Here is a 16,909-nt window from a genome sequence, read left to right as displayed (position 1 = left end):
AGTAGTTGTGGCTCGCGGGCTCAGTAGTGGTGGCGCACGGGCTTAGCTGCTCCACAGCATGTGGGATCTTCCCGGACCAGGGCTCGAACCCGTGTCCCCTGCATTGGCAGGCGGATTCTTAACCACTGTGCCACCAGGGAAGCCCTCTTAGTGTACTTTTATTTTTCTTCTTTATTGTAAAAGCATCTTCTTTCTTATGTTCATGAGGCCTACCTATTTCTTTTTCTGTGAAACCAGTTCATAACTTTTAGCCAATTTTCTATAAATCATGAGACTTTTTCTTATCTAGAAGCACTTTATAAAAATTAGCATTTTGAAGCCATGAGCTGTGACAACCTTTTCCCCAGTTTGCTGCTTCTGTTTGAACTTTATCGTGATTGTGCCATGCCTTAAGTTGTTTTATTTTATAGAGGCAAGTTTATCAAATTTATTAGTCAGGATACAGGCTCAGCTACTATGAAAACAAAGCAGAAAAGCCCAACACAGCAGTGGCCGAACAATGGAGGAGCCCATTTCTCTCACACGTGTAGTGACAGCCTGGTGTCGGGAACCCAGGCTCTCTCCCTGTGTGGCTCGCTCACCCCGGCCCATGGCCTCCATCTCAGACTCTAAGGGGCAGCTCCCAACCCACACCTGTCCACATTCTAACCACCAGAAGGAGGCACACAGCCTACCCCATCTCTTCCACGAGGACAGCCTGGAAGCTGCAGCCCAGCAAACCACATTGTGGGTTGCAAAGCAGTCTTCCGCAACCTCTGCCAAACCTTTTCACTCTTTTTTTCCTTTTGGCACATGGATTCCAGAAGTTTCCAAAGACCACCAAGTTCTATTTAAAATTCTGAATAATTAAGTTATTTAACACACTAATCAATGTCACCTAATCACTTTCATTGCTATCTGCTTCCAGAGCAAATCAACAGCAAGTCAGTTTCCTCCCAAGCCCATTCTTTACCAATTTCACAACTGCTTAGTCCTCAATAGCAAAGCCTCAAGAAAACATGAAGGAAAATATTGTCAAATAGACTTTAGTTCCAATGAAACCATCAAAGTAAAATGATTTCTCAAATGAAAATGCAAAGTACTTCAAAAAATAATTTATACCCCTTTCTCTCTAGTGTTTAGTCATGAGCTTTTGCAATCAACAGTCATTCACCTAGGACTTCCCTGGTGGCGCAGTGCTTAAGAATCCACCTGCCAATGCAGGGGACACGGGTTCGAGCCCTAGTCCGGGAAGATCCCACATGCCACGGAGCAACTAAGCCCGCGAGCCACAACTACTGAAGCCTGTGCACCTAGAGCCCGCGAGCCACAACTACTGAGTCCGCGTGCCTAGAGCCTGTGCTCCACAACAAGAGAAGCCACCTCAATGAGAAGCCCACGCACCACAACGAAGAGTAGCCCCCGCTCGCCGCAACTAGAGGAAGCCCGCGCACAGAAACAAAGACCCAACGCAGCCAAAAATAAATAAATAAATTTAAAACAATCATTCACCTAGCTTAGGGGGAAAAACGTACTTGTTTTCCTTAACATAAGGTGAAAGCATTATTATTAATTCTTATTTCTGTCAAGTAAAAATGTGTTCTGTCAGATGCAAAAATAGTTTAAATTTTTTTAACAAGTAATAAAACACTGAAATAAAAAGAAGAAAAAAGGAATTATCTTGTAAACTTTTAATCTGCTCTTGCACTTACCATGTTCCCCTTATCACCAAAAGATTGGCTGAGGGAAATGAAATCTAGTAGGAAATCAAGGTTGATCACCACTAACTAGGCATGTGACCAGAGCTGTGCAGAGGCTCAGTAAACACAAATAACGACCATCCCGTAGCTGTTACCATGGTTAAGAAGCACAATAAATGTCACCATGGTCCAGATGAACTGTGACACAGAGAACGTAACAAACATTCCCTGGCTTTTTAGTTACTCCACATCTGTCCATTTTGAAAGTAAAATTACTATGGACAAAAGTAACACAATGTTTGTAAACTCAGCTTTCCTGGAGCTGATCATAAAACACGCGTGAAGTAAAAGGCAACCCATGTCCAAAATGGATAAGACACTTGTGACAGCAAACATTCTGGCCCCCTGAATACCCACCGATTACCCTACACTTAGGGCTGACTCTTCGTATCAGGAAAGCCTTGGCAAAGATTTAAGGGAGTGAAGAGAAGAAACTGGTCCCCAATCTCTGTCACTTATTATAATTTCATTTGCCTGTTTCTCTCCCTTTTCCAAAAAATTCAAATCTTAACTCGCAAGAGCTGTGTTTGCTGGTGGAGGCATCTACAGAGAATGACCATTCGAACGCTGACTGGATCTGGTGACCATTTTACTACCTGCCATGCCAAATAAGACAGTCATGATGTCTTTATTAGTGACTTGTCTCTTTTAAAGATTCATGTCTTACAAAAGCAAACTAATTAGAACTAAGAATACAAAAACAATGAGTCTCATTTTAAAGATGCTCTGGAAACAGCCGTAAGCTAGAAAAACACACCCCCTCCCCTTTCACACCCACACCCCACAGGACTCAGGTTTGGTTTCTGTTCTGAAAATTCCTCGTTGTGAGATGCCCCCATAAAATCTGTTTTACTCAGTCTTAATCGGCCAGAAAAGTCTCCTGACCTCATCTGAAACCACTGTGCTACCCTGTCCCCCTCTCATGTATAATTACGCGTCAGGCAGGCAGTGTTTCAGCACGAGGCATGACCCTTCCCTTCAAGGTCTGCGAATACGCCCCTTCTCACAGGGCACCTGTCACCTGAGGGGCTCTATAGGTGCCAAGCGATGACTGTTTGTTTTTTAAAAGAAAAGATGAAAAAGAAATCACCTAGCAGTAACAGCATCAAACTTGCCTACACTTAGAGGGGAAGCAAAATGAATCCGAGATCTTGCTTGCAGACACACTGGCAATGAAGCTGGCTAACAGAAGACTGATTAGTATAATAATAATTATTATTATTCGTAATGTTCCCAGGCTCTATACATCCCACCAACACCCCAGTACCTGATCAAGGGTGGGAGACCCATCACGATGCCGTCTAAACAAACATCCCAGGTGATTCTTATGCGTGGGGGCTTGTCAAGTTGAAAAACCATGAGAAAAACTGCCTAGAAATCAAGCCCCAACTGGAACAAATGGCAGGGGAAAAAAAAAAAAACACCACAACTCTGTCGACTGCCGATACAACTAGTTTCATTCGCTAATGTCATTTTAATTTTTCTCAAATAGTTGTTTTATGTTTTAAAACTACGAGCTAAGGAGTTCCATCAAGGGTTGTTGAAATGGTAAAAGCTGAATCTTGGAAATGGTCAGTTAGAGTTATTCCAAGTAACTTTAGTCTTACATCACCAGTAACAGGGAGAGGAGAGAAGCCTAAAGGTTAAAGAGGTACATCTAGCAAATTAGTCCCTCTTCACAACGTCACTCTGATTTAATGACACAAGCACCTTGCAGAGCAAGGACAGAAAACACTGCTTCTCTTCCTCTCTTCCCTCCCTCACAGCCCACCCTGAAAGGGTCAGCCTACACCTGTCCTCTCTGCTCCGAACCCCAGCAGACCCTGGGCTTCATGTTCCCGCTCCTAAAGGGAACCTCCTGCCTAGGAAACTCATCCCTCGCCCTCTGAATTCCAGGTTAACGACCAGACATCCCTCTGAAAAACGTTCTCGTATCTTCCAAATAAAGTGGGTCCCTCCCTCCTGGGTTCCCAGACGCTCTGGACTTGCCCACACGAAGCAGGGCGCCATCGTCATCTACCTCGGAAGCCTTCTCCCATCAGCTCTTAAACCGCTCTAGCAACTCAGTGCCCCCAGCAGACACACTGGATACGGCTCGACTGGCACTCAGACGTTTTATTAAGCAGTGCATTAACAGCTGAATAGACACCAGCTCAGATTTGGTGCTACAACGCCTGAAAGTCCAGGACGCGAGTTGCAGCTCACCGGGGGCGGAGAAGCGCGGCGAGGCCGGCAGGACGCCCTCCGCAGTACCCCGGCGGCGCGCGAGGTGGCAGTGTCGCCCCACGGAAGGGCTGCGGCCGCAGCCGCGCGTCCCGTCCACGGAGCCGGACGGGGGAGAAGGAATACGAGGGGCCAGGGCCACGCTGACAAGGCGGCTGAAAGGATAACAAGCTCACACACCCCAGAACACGAATTAGGTCAGCAAAGGCGGCTATGAGAGGGCAAAAAGGCAACTTGGGAAAAAGCTACTTTATTCAGTTGTTAATACAACGCGGAAACTTAGGTGGAGCCCAGTTGCCCAAAAGGCTGCAAAGGTGGAGGGGGGGGCGACGGGGGAGGGGCGCTGGGCAAGGGCCCCCGTGCCCGCGTGCACGCGGGGCTCACACCCACTCCTGCCGGCCACAAGCCGACACCGAACCCACGTCTCTGCGTGTGTGTCTGCAGGGCCGCGGGTGAGTCAACCAACAGAAGCTGAAGGAATGGTCCCCACGCAGAACAACGAACAGCCCGGGACCAGAAGTCAGCGCCCAAGGAGGGCGCCGCGGGTACGGGGAGGGGCAGCACCGCGCCGCACGGGCACAAGGGCCTGGGGCGGAGCGCACCCTGCGGCGCTGCACGCGGGCCGCACCTACGGCGGCAGCGGGGCCCGGAGACGCACGAGGCGGCAAGCGCGCGGAAACGTCCAGAAACGGTGGAGAGGACGCCCGCTCGGGGAGAGGGGGGCGCACGCAGCCGCGCGGGCCGACACGCGTCAGGGCTCGGGGCCGTTTAGAAAGGGAGGCTGCCTTCTATGATAGGTACGACCCAGATGCCACGCCACGTCCAAACAACGAAGCCGGCGGCACCTGGGAGAGGTGGGAACGGGATTCCTACCACCCGGGCCTACCGGCTCCCCATCTTGAGCTAAGAAACCAGATGGGCAATAAAACGAGGACCATCCAAAGTTCCACGAAGTAAGTGGAGACCGCTCGCAAGGAGCCCACAGGGCCAGGCACCCGTGACCACGGCTAGGAAAGCACCCGTCTCTTTCCCTGTATCTGCTGTCCCAGCAACGTCATCCAACGCAAGGATAAAGCCAGAAAACAGAAGGTCCTCCTAAATTTCTCCCTCGGCACAACCCCCCATCCCATTCTGCGGGCTCCGCCCCGAAGCCTCTGCTGAAGTTCGCGGCCTCGCTCTTGGCCCCCTGCCCTGTTACTAGACCCCTCTGACCGGCACAGACTTGTTCTCTCAGATGTACAGTTATGCCGATAACCAAAGCAGGAATAATTTTACCTGCTGACAATAAATTACCCTCTACCCCTCTCCTGGGAATGCAGCAGTTGATTCAGTAGGACGTGGCGAGCCCCTTGGGACAGAAGCCTGTCCAGCCCTCTTCCCACCCCCACGGCTACTGAAGTGGATCCGAGCCGGATTTCCTATGAACGAAGTGTTCCAGGGCTTAAAACAGAAGTCCTAACAATGGCCACCTTCCAAGATGCAGATGGCTTTTCAGATACACAATAACTGTACGCTTTTTCACAAATACATTACATCACTTCTGCTGTTGGATTTATCAGAAAGTTTAATCATTTTTTTTCTTGCTCCTCTGATGGGGCTCTAAGCTTTAAGCTCAAAGACAGAACATGTCTTGTGTATTTTTGTACGGCCAACGGCACAAAGTAAGCTCACAAGAAAAGTTAATGCTACATGGCCAGTGTGGGCCCTGACAACACCAGGTCACGGTCAAAAGAAAGGTGAAGTGCACACACCAGCGGGATGTACTCAGGCATAAAGTGTAGAACGTATGATAGAAAGAGTTCTACGGAGAGTTAAAACGTACATTTCTGACGTACAGAATAGCAATACTGTACTATAAAATTACATGCTTCATAATATTTAATCACAAATTCCCACACTTATGAAAACAACACATTCTAAAAGTAGAGGGTAACTTTTTGTTCCATTTCCTGAAAGTTCTAAATTGTAAGGAAGTTACTTCACTTTTATCACTTAAAACTCTGAAGGAAAAAAGCATCATTTTAACATTAAGTTTTTCAGAAAATTCTTAGCCTTCTCTCAATAAATTATAGGGGCTTAGACCAACAAACAGGATAAATCAGTAACATCAATAAAAACTCTGAAAACTGATGGAAATACTGAGGCTATTTCAGCTTTATTTTGAAAATATTTTATTTTGAATATATTAAAGTATTTTGAAAATATTTTTGTTTTGAAAAATATATATTTTGAAAATATGGGGGTAAGTGGACATAATTTTTTTACCTGTGATGATTCACTTAACAAGCAGAGGGAACAATATAAAGAACAATACTAAAGAATTAGTAAAGCCAAAGATTCTACAGACTTCACTGTGCAGTCATTCTTAAATTTATAAAATCCATTTTAAAAATGAAATGAGGGGGTGATGTCTTGGGAGTCATGAAATTACTCAATAAACTTATTTATGAATGAAAGAAAAAAAGTCACTGCAGATTACATACTTATGGCAATCCATCAATCAATGATTCAGCTAGACTGAGGGCAGAGGGCTACACCCAAGGGCTCGACAATCTCTCAAATTTAAGAGAGCAGCCAAAATTCACTCTTCTGAAAACTACCAATGGGTCATGAAATTAATTCACAAATCTGCATCTTTCAGTTACACACTGCAGTTTCATTTGCACGACAAACCTGTCCCTCTTCTACAGAAAACTGGCACCCGAACTGCTAAACAGAATTCAGACATCCAGAGACTGACCAAACTCACACCAAATCCGCCCACCAACTGCCAAGGTCCCGGGTGATGGGAAAGGCACGACCAGCTCACAAGCACCATGACCCGCAATGACCAGAAAGCATAGGGAGAGAGCTACATGTTACTGTGAACACCTATAGTTAGGAGGAGTTCAGAGGTTTTTATTCACTAAGTAGTTTCACAGAGAATTGATACAAAGAACCGAACACCTAACCTGCAGTCGGCTGTTTTACCCAGAAGTTAGGCCATAAAGAAGGTCTTTTCCTGCTGATCTAGCAAAGGAATATATCCCTTGAAATAAATGCAAAAAATAACAACAGGGAGCAGACAAGATGCAAATGTCTGTGCTGGGCATGGCACATGTAAATCTGAACTAAACACAGTCCCTGCCCTGATGGAGTTTACAGACGAAATACATTTGTTAATGTTTTTATTTTACTACTCTTTGACTCACCACAAAAATAAAACATTTTCATTCAAAGACTAACAGTAAATATAAAAATATCATTATTGGCAAGAAAGCTTAAAGTATCGCCATACGTACGTAAAACAATCTTAAGTCTATTTGTGGGTATGTGTGTATCCATGCGTGCCTATTTGAACTGTCATACTTACATAGAGCACACGTGTACATCACAACACGCCAAGCTCAGGGCTGAGCATCTTTATCCTACAAGTCTGTGCAAAGGCTAAGTCTTTAGAGGTGTCATGCCTTCAAGTCAACGAAAACCTCAGGCTTCACTTTTTCCTTATACACACACACAAGCACAGTAAACTTATGGAAACGTGGACACTCCAAATAGTGGTTACATATTGCTGGGGAAGAAAGGAAGGCAGATTTGAAGTATTTTGTCTCCTGAGGGAAAATAAACAAAAAAAGCAAAGCAACCTAGGTAGTAGATAGTGCTTTTGTAAAAATTTTTTTAAAAGACTACGATATAGGGCTTCCCTTGTGGCACAGTAGTTAAGAAGCCACCTGCCAATGCAGGGGACATGGGTTCAAGCCCTGGTCCGGGAAGGTCCCACATGCTGCGGAGCAACTAAGCCCGTGTGCCACAACTACTGAGCCCACGAGCCACAACTACTGAGCCCAGGCGCCTAGAGCCCATGCTCCACAACAAGAGAAGCCACCGCAATGAGAAGCCCACGCACTGCAACGAAGAGTAGCCCTCACTTGCCGCAACTGGAAAGTGCCCACGCGCAGCAACAAAGACCCAACTCAGCCAAAAATAAATAAATTAAAGAAAATAAATTAAAAATAATAAAAATTTTAAAAATTTAAAACATTAAAATAAAAAGACTACGATGTAAAAATAAATAAAAGCTTGGCCACATCCGAAAGGAGAAAGCAGTACATGGATATGGGCCAGAGCCCAGGAGAGCTTCCTAAGGACGGAGACATGGCAACTCACCCTGTGTGTGGGAAACAGGGCGGGACCCGGGGGGAGGAGGGGCAGCTCTGCCTCCAGGAGGGGAGGGGACAGGAGCACAGGCAGCTCTGAGCCCAGGTGGGCCACTGGAGGAGGGGGAGGGGGACGCGGAGCGGACAGGGCGAGGGGGCACCTGGGGCAGCTGCCGTGGAAACGGGAAACCCAGCCGCGGCCTGAAGAGACGGGTAGGCGCAGGCAGAGGGACAGCTGGGCCTGAGGTTCGGAGGTTACAGATTTCAGTGAAAACACCTGAAAAGACTCCACTAGCCTCAATGCAGCTTCTTCTGAGAAAGGAACAGTTTCCTCTCCTGCAATAAGGGGAGACAAACCCCTTAACAAAGTGCTCTGAAAACTCTTCTGGAAACCAAAGCATCCAGTCCGACCCGTGCGTGGGAATCGGGCCCGCGGTTCAGCGATACCCGTGTTTATAGAGCGGCTGTGTGTGCACGCTTTAAAAAATATATATTTTAATGGTTGAATTGCTGATCCAAAGGTTTTTAGCACTTTACATGTAACTATGTCTTAAACTGAAATGGTGAGGATGGCTGGCCATTAAAGAAAAAGTAAAGAGAATGGACGCATTTGTTTATCTCCTTTCTTAAATTCTCTAAAATAAGTCCCTCAGGTGAAATGAATATTATCTCACTTAGTATTTCCAAGCTAGCAAAATACCCAGCATCTAACAAATAACAAATGAAAGAAAGGCAGAAGGTACCTGATGTTCCTGTCCAGTGTGTACAGCTCAACTAATCGTACCTAATTAAATGGGCAAGTCTACACTTTAAAAATTCCACTTTATCAGAACCACAACTCTCTCCTGAATCACAATATAATTTAAAAGGGCATACTGTTTGCCATACTTAAAACTGTTAAACATACTTAAAACTGTTAAAACAGTAACACCAGGGGAATTAGAACACTGCTGTCATAATTCCTTCCTAAAGAAAGTTTAAAGCAGCTAAAACACTGGGAGGACAAAATGTAAATGACCAAAACAGGGAACGGAGTGAGAACGCCGCCCGCGGCTGACATTTCCGAGCACCGACCACGTGCGCCCTGCTCTGCTTCCTTCACACAGAGCCCTGCATCTCAGCCTCACGCCAGCCGGAGACACTGAGCCCTGCCATCACTGTCCCCACTTTACAGGTAAGAAAACGGAGGCACAGAGGTGGATCAAAAGAGTCCTATATTTACCTGGTGAAATTAGGAGAATCATAGACTCGGACGTCACCAGCACGCAAACATAATAAGGAAAATGAATACTCATCTCTTGGTCATAAAACAAAATTCTGAAAGTCTCTGATATTCCTACTGCACTGTTGTTCTCCAGGCTCAAGCACAGACAAGTCACTCCCCCCAAGAGGTAATGACAACAGGTCCCAAAAAAGAGGGGTGGTATTATTATCGCAGACTTATATACACCCCAAATACAAGCGTTCTTTAATTTTCAAAACCGTGCTTACACCAACTGCTCAGAGCAGAGACAAGTCTGTTCAAGGATCACAGAGGAACATCCTCCCACTACCCTTCAACACAAGCTTGGCCAAATACTAGGAATCTGACTGAGGGTATCTACACTTAGTCTCTGAATTTTTGGTCGTAGGAAATCATGATCTACCAAATACCCATAGATTCTTCACTGCTTACTAACGCTGCCACCTCATTCTAATTAGTCCAAAACAAACAATTACTACAGTCCACTCTTGCTGCAAACTCCTAAATGCATTCAATTTAGGATTATCCAAGCCAGGGCTTCACATGATCAGCAGGGCTCACATTCACTGCCTAAACTGACTTTAAAAAGAAAAAGCAAATATATTTAAAACACTGCAATCTACCTTCCATTTAAAAGAAAAATGAATAATAATTGTCAGGAAGCCGGCACAATGTGGGCAGAAGTGCTGGCGGGTTTCAGGGGCCGCCATCACCCCTTGGGGAGGCCACCCCAGGGAGAGATGCAGTCCTCGCGCCTGCATGAACACAGCACCATTTTCCACAGAGGCGTGAAGAAGGCTGGGAAATGCCGCTGTGTGGGGGGCAGCTAGGGCTGCAGAGTCACCAGGTCTGGGCCCAAGTCCAGATCCCGAGTTGAGCTGTGACACAAGCCTCAGCACCCTCACATGTAAAACGGGGGTGATGAAAGATCTACCTGCAAGACGGCTGCAAGGAGGAATTAAATCAATGCACACAGAGAGCACGGATTCGAGTGTGTGGGACGGACGAAGGGCTTGTTACACGTTTGCTACTGCCTCATCATCGACACGGCCCAAACCATATTTCAGAGGGAAAGGACAAAGTAATAGAAAGCTGACGCTGACTGCCACTGCACTGCTAAAACACACGTCAATAATATTCATCGGAGATTGCCAACCCTGACAGGTGTACACCCATTAAACGGATAGCTTTTAATTGCTCCTGAAAGAGAACAAATAGTCTTAAGTTAGTTACATAATGATTCCTTCAAGGATAAATATGTTAAGGGCGTTTGCCCCTGGTGTGAGTTTTCTCATTACCAATTATGTCTGGGTTATTTACGACTCTTCTCCATTGCATGTATGTTCTCTGAAGCCCTAGATGGATATTGACAGCCAAGAACCATCCTGCATCAGATCCACCCATATCTTCTGAAATCCATCCGTGACGGCCCCATTCCTTTATCTGCCCAAGTTCAAGCACTGTCACCTCAGATGACTGCAATTCTCTAACAGATTTCCCTGCCCGTCCACTCAATCTAATCCACCCTTTGTGTTTCCAGGCAGACACGGATATTATCTCAGGGGATGTGTGGGGCTGGGAGGCGTCTGGTCACATCATTTAGCTGCTTGAAAACTGGCCGCCTACCTACAGACTAAAAGAGACTTAAGAAAGACAACCAATAAACAACCTGTACCAAAACAAATTTGAGACAAAGAAATTTGATTATTTTCAGGATATGAAAGAATTATTTTTTAAGGTTTGATGATATTATTGTGGTTAAGTTTTTTTTTTTTTAAGTCTATCTTTTAAAGATAAAAACACATATCAAAACAATGATGGCTGAATTGATATGTCTGGATTTACTTCAAAATAATCCACTGGAGGTGGAGTAAGAGATGAAACATCATTACTTATCAGTCGACAACGTGGCATGGTGAGTCCACGGGGGCCTGTTTTACTACTGTCGCTAATACTGTGAACATCTGTAATTTTCCAGGATAAAATGTAATTGAGGAGGAAAAGCACTCATTTCCAGTCGCCTAAAGAATCGAGGATGACTTTTTCAACAACACAGTCACACGCAAGCGTGACTGTGGCCTGCCCCTTCTCCTGACTCCACACACCCCAGGCCATGCGCACTAAACTGGCCGCATTGTTCAACACGGGACGCCAGGCCCCTCCCCCTCTGCCCCTGTACAGACAGTGCCTCCTGCCAAGAAAGTCCCGCGAGACCACCAGACACGCCAGGAGACCCAGGGCAAAGGGCCCCTTCTCCGAGACCCTCCCCCTGCGCCCCTTCTGTACAAACCTATAGTCTCAGCTACTCTGGTGGGTTAGTTTTTATTGTTGTTGCTTTCCTTTTTTCTATTTCTACCTCCCTCAAAAGATTATAGCCTCTCTCAGGACAGAAGCTGTATTTTATTTATTTCAATAAAGATTCCCTATAATATGCATGGAAAGTAGTAATTACTTAGTAAGTGCCTTGAAAAACAGGAAGGAAAGTCAACAGAACAACCGTCATTCACAGCAAACATTAACAAAACAATCTGTCTAGTAAATCAGAGCTTACGTATCCCTAACACACCAATATTTATCTACTGAATGTTTACCACATTGCTTAAAAAATTAGTTGCCATTTTTTCAAGCAGTACGTTACAGATCTTAAAAGGAACATCAATATGATTTAAAGAAGAAACTTTCCTTTGGAAAGACTCTACACTATTTCTCATTTCATAAAAGTCAAAATACTCTGTAATGTGAAATACTATCTCTAACTACAAGTGAGAAACATATAGATGCTGATGTGAACTTATCAGCAAAGGACTGAAATAGTTGAAATGCTTCACATTTCTAAATTATGCAATAAAAGTTAATGCAAAATTAAGGCAGGGCTGACTTGGCAAGGTGCCCCTAGTACTTCTTTGATACTTTAAGGCCATCATCTAGCTGCTGCATTACACATTGTGCAAAGACAGAGGAAACACCTACTAGTATAAAACTTCATTGGCTTCATGTCTTTCATATCTCACAGTTTCACACATTAACCTGTAAAACAAAAAATAAAGACATGAGTTCATCGTTTGTCATGAAAAAACATACTAATAGTTTAAAAACGTAAATGAGACATTATGTAGAAAATTAACATTACTTTTATGAATTGTCACAATCATTTATTGGCCTCAAGATAAATATTTGTGGTGCCTAGGTTAACAAAATAAAATGAAATCTGATAAAGAGATGCTAGAAAAGAAACATTTTGTTAGATGTCAGCTTCACCCAGTTTATTTCATAGGGAACAAAACTGTATGTGTTTTATACTTTGTAAATGACATGTGGACAAATTAATGTTCCCCAAGGTAAACAGAAAATGAGAAAGAACCTGAAAATCAGAAAGGAAAACCTATTAACTTAAAAAGTGACAACATAATTCACAGTTTAACATTAATGTTACTTAACAGTATGGAATTTCAGACAAAAGTAGGCTTTTATTAAAGTGCGTATTTTTATGACTAAGGACTAAATGAACGCTTTACAACTTAAAGATTTATTTACTTCAAATGATTCATCCCTGAGGAAAATAAACTATGAAAATTATAGAAAACATGAATAAATGTTTAAATATTCAAAATTACCTCAAAATTACCATGTAAAATTTCCCAGAAGTTACAGAAATGCAAAAGAGAAAAGGACTACTTCTTCTTAAGAAGGAACTAGGAAACAGAAAAGGCTGGCTGTAAAAGTGACTATTTCAACAGCAGTGCCATTTTGGTCAGTGGGGCTACCAGCCCCGTCTGTGAAACACGGGGATCTACACACATCCATCTTTCCGCTGTTGGCACGCTCTTGATTTTTCACTTGAAAACGACCCTCCCGGGTTCTCTTTTGCCTTGATCGTCCCACAACCAGCACCCTGCTTCAGAGGACCCCTCAGCCTCTCAATCCCTTACCCGAAACTTTCACTTAACTCCAGAAGGTAGCATCGAACCTTGAATATACATCGTTAAACATAGTTTTAATAGACTGCACCATACCAATTCTTCCTGGGAAAGGATGAGGGACACAACTAATGGGTCTAAAAATACCAGGTCTTTAAATTATGTAACCGGCTCTGCCCTGTTTCCTGTTACACCCTTTTCACTGGATCTCAGTCCTTCTATGGTGGACCCTGTACTCCTGCGGGCTCACCCCTCCCACACCATCATCCGTTTCTCCCTCTCTCCTAAATCGCTTCCTCGATACACAAACACACCTTATGGGGATCGCCCACTGTGTGGGGAAGGAGACATGCTTGACCCCATATCCCCCTCTAGCTACTATCCACAGTCCGCTTTTCCCACAACAGAAATTCTCCTTTTAGAGTTGTCTATGTGAATACACTGTCTCCATTCTCTCACCCTCCTCCCTCTCCTCCATCACTGGGTCCCTGAAACTCAGAAAAAAGGGGGGCTGGGGGTAGCTGCTGGAGGCCTAGTGGGTAGGACTCCGTGCTTCCACTGACAGGGCCGGGGTTCAATCCCTGGTTGGGGAACTTAGAACCCACAAGCCCTGCGGCCAAAAAACAAAAACAACTCTGAAAGGTGTCAGCTTCCTCTGTGTTATCTCAATCTTTTCTGACCTTGTATTAATGCCACTTCTCAGCAACACGTGATGACTCCCTTTTCCTTACAGCGTTTTCTGCTCTAAGTCTCCTGGTTTTCCTCTTACTCGTCATTTTTTCAGTCTCCTTTGGACCCTCTGCCCCTCCCACTCCTCTACCTGACTCGAAATGCATCACCTCCAGGGGCTGTCCGCCCTCTTCTCCACTGCACCATGTAACCTCATCCAGTCTGTGATTTTTAACGTAATCCGCAAGCTGACGGCTCCAAAGCCATGCCCCACACCTAACCTCTCACCGTGACACCACGCATCTACATGCCTACTCGGCGGAATAGCCGCTCCATGTTCAAATCGTCCAACAGATCGTAAGTTCCTTCCCCCAAAATCTGCTTTCCCACAGTCAGAACCCAATCGTGTAGGCCACAATCCTTGGAGTCGCCATCCTTGACTCTCCTCCCTCTCCTTCAAATCCCATCTTTCCGCCACATCCCGTTTCCAAAACCCACCCTCCCAGGCAGCCCACGTTCACCACCTGCCCATGAAAACGCAGTCTGAGCCACCTTCCCACTGCCATCTCCTACCAGGACCACACGGGTAGAGTCCGCGTCTGTTCTGCACACCTGCTGTCCATTCTCCAGACATGACGTCACATCACCTCGCACCTGCTCGCTTGCTTATGTATTTATGTATGTATGTATGTATGCATGTATGTATGTTGGCCGCACAGGGTCTTAGTCGCGGCACGCGGGATCTTTCTTCCTTGCGGGGCGCGGGCTTCTACCTCACACCTGCTCTTAATCTCCACTGCCTTCACGTGAAAATCCCAACTCCTATCCTGGAATACGCAGCCCTGCACTGCTGACTACACTAGCATCCTATGCTTACCCTCCCACGGCCCCTGCCTGTTCCCACCGTGGGGCATCGGGGGCCCGTCGGCACGGCAGGGGTCTCCGCACAGCTGAGCCAACCCAGGTGTTTCCTCCTTTCAGCCACAAAGTCAAAGCGGCCCAGCATCCACTCTTACCATGCCCGACGTGCTAACATCTAAATCCTGTCTGCCCCACGAGGAACGGCAGGGGCTTGGTCCACTTCACTGCTGTTTCTTCATGGCCTGCCTGGATGTTTAGCACGTAGTAGGACTGCAGTGGATAACTGCTGACTGCACAAATCAACTAACCTAGCGCCATGAGAAAGTCAAGATAAAATCTTCTATAGGACAGTGTTCTAAATAAATGGAAACAGTACCAAAATGCTTTTTTTTCCTTTAAACATTGTTAAGGAATGTTTTATCAAAAGCATACTGATCTTCCCTGAATTCCTAAAGAATATACTAGCCAGAGTTGTTCCTTAATGTCTAAAACCGCCTGTATAATAATAATTACACTCATTCATAATGCTAAAGAATATACATGTATACAAACTCACATACATATAACCATATATGTTATACTATATATGCAGTATGTATATATATGTATACACACACACTCTCACATACATATAACCATATATGTTATTCTCTATATAGTGTGCGTGTGTATATATATGTAGTATGTATATATGTATACACACACATAACCATATATATGTTATACTATATAACCATGTATATATGTTATACTATATATATGTAGTGTGTATGTATATGTATACACACACATAACCGTATATATATGTTATACTATATATATGTCATGTGTATATACACGTATACACACACACACACACATAGTTCAGCAGGCTCTCGCTTCCAGCACTGCACGGCCCCAGTCACTCCGCTCGTATACACACACACATAACCGTATATATATGTTATACTATATATATGTAGTGTGTGTATATATAAGCATACACACACATAACCGTATATATATGTTATACTATATATATGTCATGTGTATATACACGTATACACACACACACACATAGTTCAGCAGGCTCTCGCTTCCAGCACTGCACGGCCCCAGTCACTCCGCTCGTATACACACACATAACCGTATATATATGTTATACTATATATATGTCATGTGTATATACACGTATACACACACACACACACATAGTTCAGCAGGCTCTCGCTTCCAGCACTGCACGGCCCCAGTCACTCCGCTCGTATACACACACACATAACCGTATATATATGTTATACTATATATATGTAGTGTGTGTATATATAAGCATACACACACATAACCGTATATATATGTTATACTATATATATGTCATGTGTATATACACGTATACACACACACACACATAGTTCAGCAGGCTCTCGCTTCCAGCACTGCACGGCCCCAGTCACTCCGCTCGTATACACACACATAACCGTATATATATGTTATACTATATATATGTCATGTGTATATACACGTATACACACACACACACATAGTTCAGCAGGCTCTCGCTTCCAGCACTGCACGGCCCCAGTCACTCCGCTCGTATACACACACATAACCGTATATATATGTTATACTATATATATGTCATGTGTATATACACGTATACACACACACACACACATAGTTCGGCAGGCTCTCGCTTCCAGCACTGCACGGCCCCAGTCACTCCGCTCGTATACACACACATAACCATATATATATGTTATACTATATATATGTCATGTGTATATACACGTATACACACACACACACATAGTTCGGCAGGCTCTCGCTTCCAGCACTGCACGGCCCCAGTCACTCCGCTCGTATACACACACATAACCATATATATATGTTATACTATATATATGCCGTGGGTATATACATGTATACACACACACACACACATAGTTCGGCAGGCTCTCGCTTCCAGCACTGCACGGCCCCAGTCACTCCGCTCGTTACACATCCTTGGCCTGCACTCCCACTGGAGCTTTCTCCTCCCCTCTGGCAAATACGCTGCCTCTGATCCACCTGGGTGAAGGCAGTAAACCTTAGAAAAACAATGCCGTGTGGAAACGACGTACAGCACGTCAGTGGGGACCT

General features: G+C 44.8%; 1 protein-coding gene across 9 annotated transcripts in view; it reads right to left on the bottom strand.

The window, feature by feature from the left end:
* Positions 1 to 16,909, bottom strand: part of RAPGEF2 (Rap guanine nucleotide exchange factor 2) — a 248,786-nt gene that overhangs the window by 149,983 nt on the left and 81,894 nt on the right. For all 9 annotated transcript variants that reach the window (XM_059922344.1, XM_059922353.1, XM_059922347.1 and 6 more), the window contains exon 3: positions 12,315 to 12,371. In XM_059922344.1, the coding sequence (XP_059778327.1) occupies positions 12,315 to 12,371 (57 nt within the window). The remainder of the gene's footprint in view (positions 1 to 12,314; positions 12,372 to 16,909) is intronic.

The sequence above is a fragment of the Balaenoptera ricei genome, chromosome 5 (genome assembly GCF_028023285.1).
Source record: "Balaenoptera ricei isolate mBalRic1 chromosome 5, mBalRic1.hap2, whole genome shotgun sequence".
In the NCBI taxonomy this organism is placed as follows: Eukaryota; Metazoa; Chordata; class Mammalia; order Artiodactyla; family Balaenopteridae; genus Balaenoptera; species Balaenoptera ricei.
This window is presented reverse-complemented; position numbering and strand designations above follow the sequence as displayed.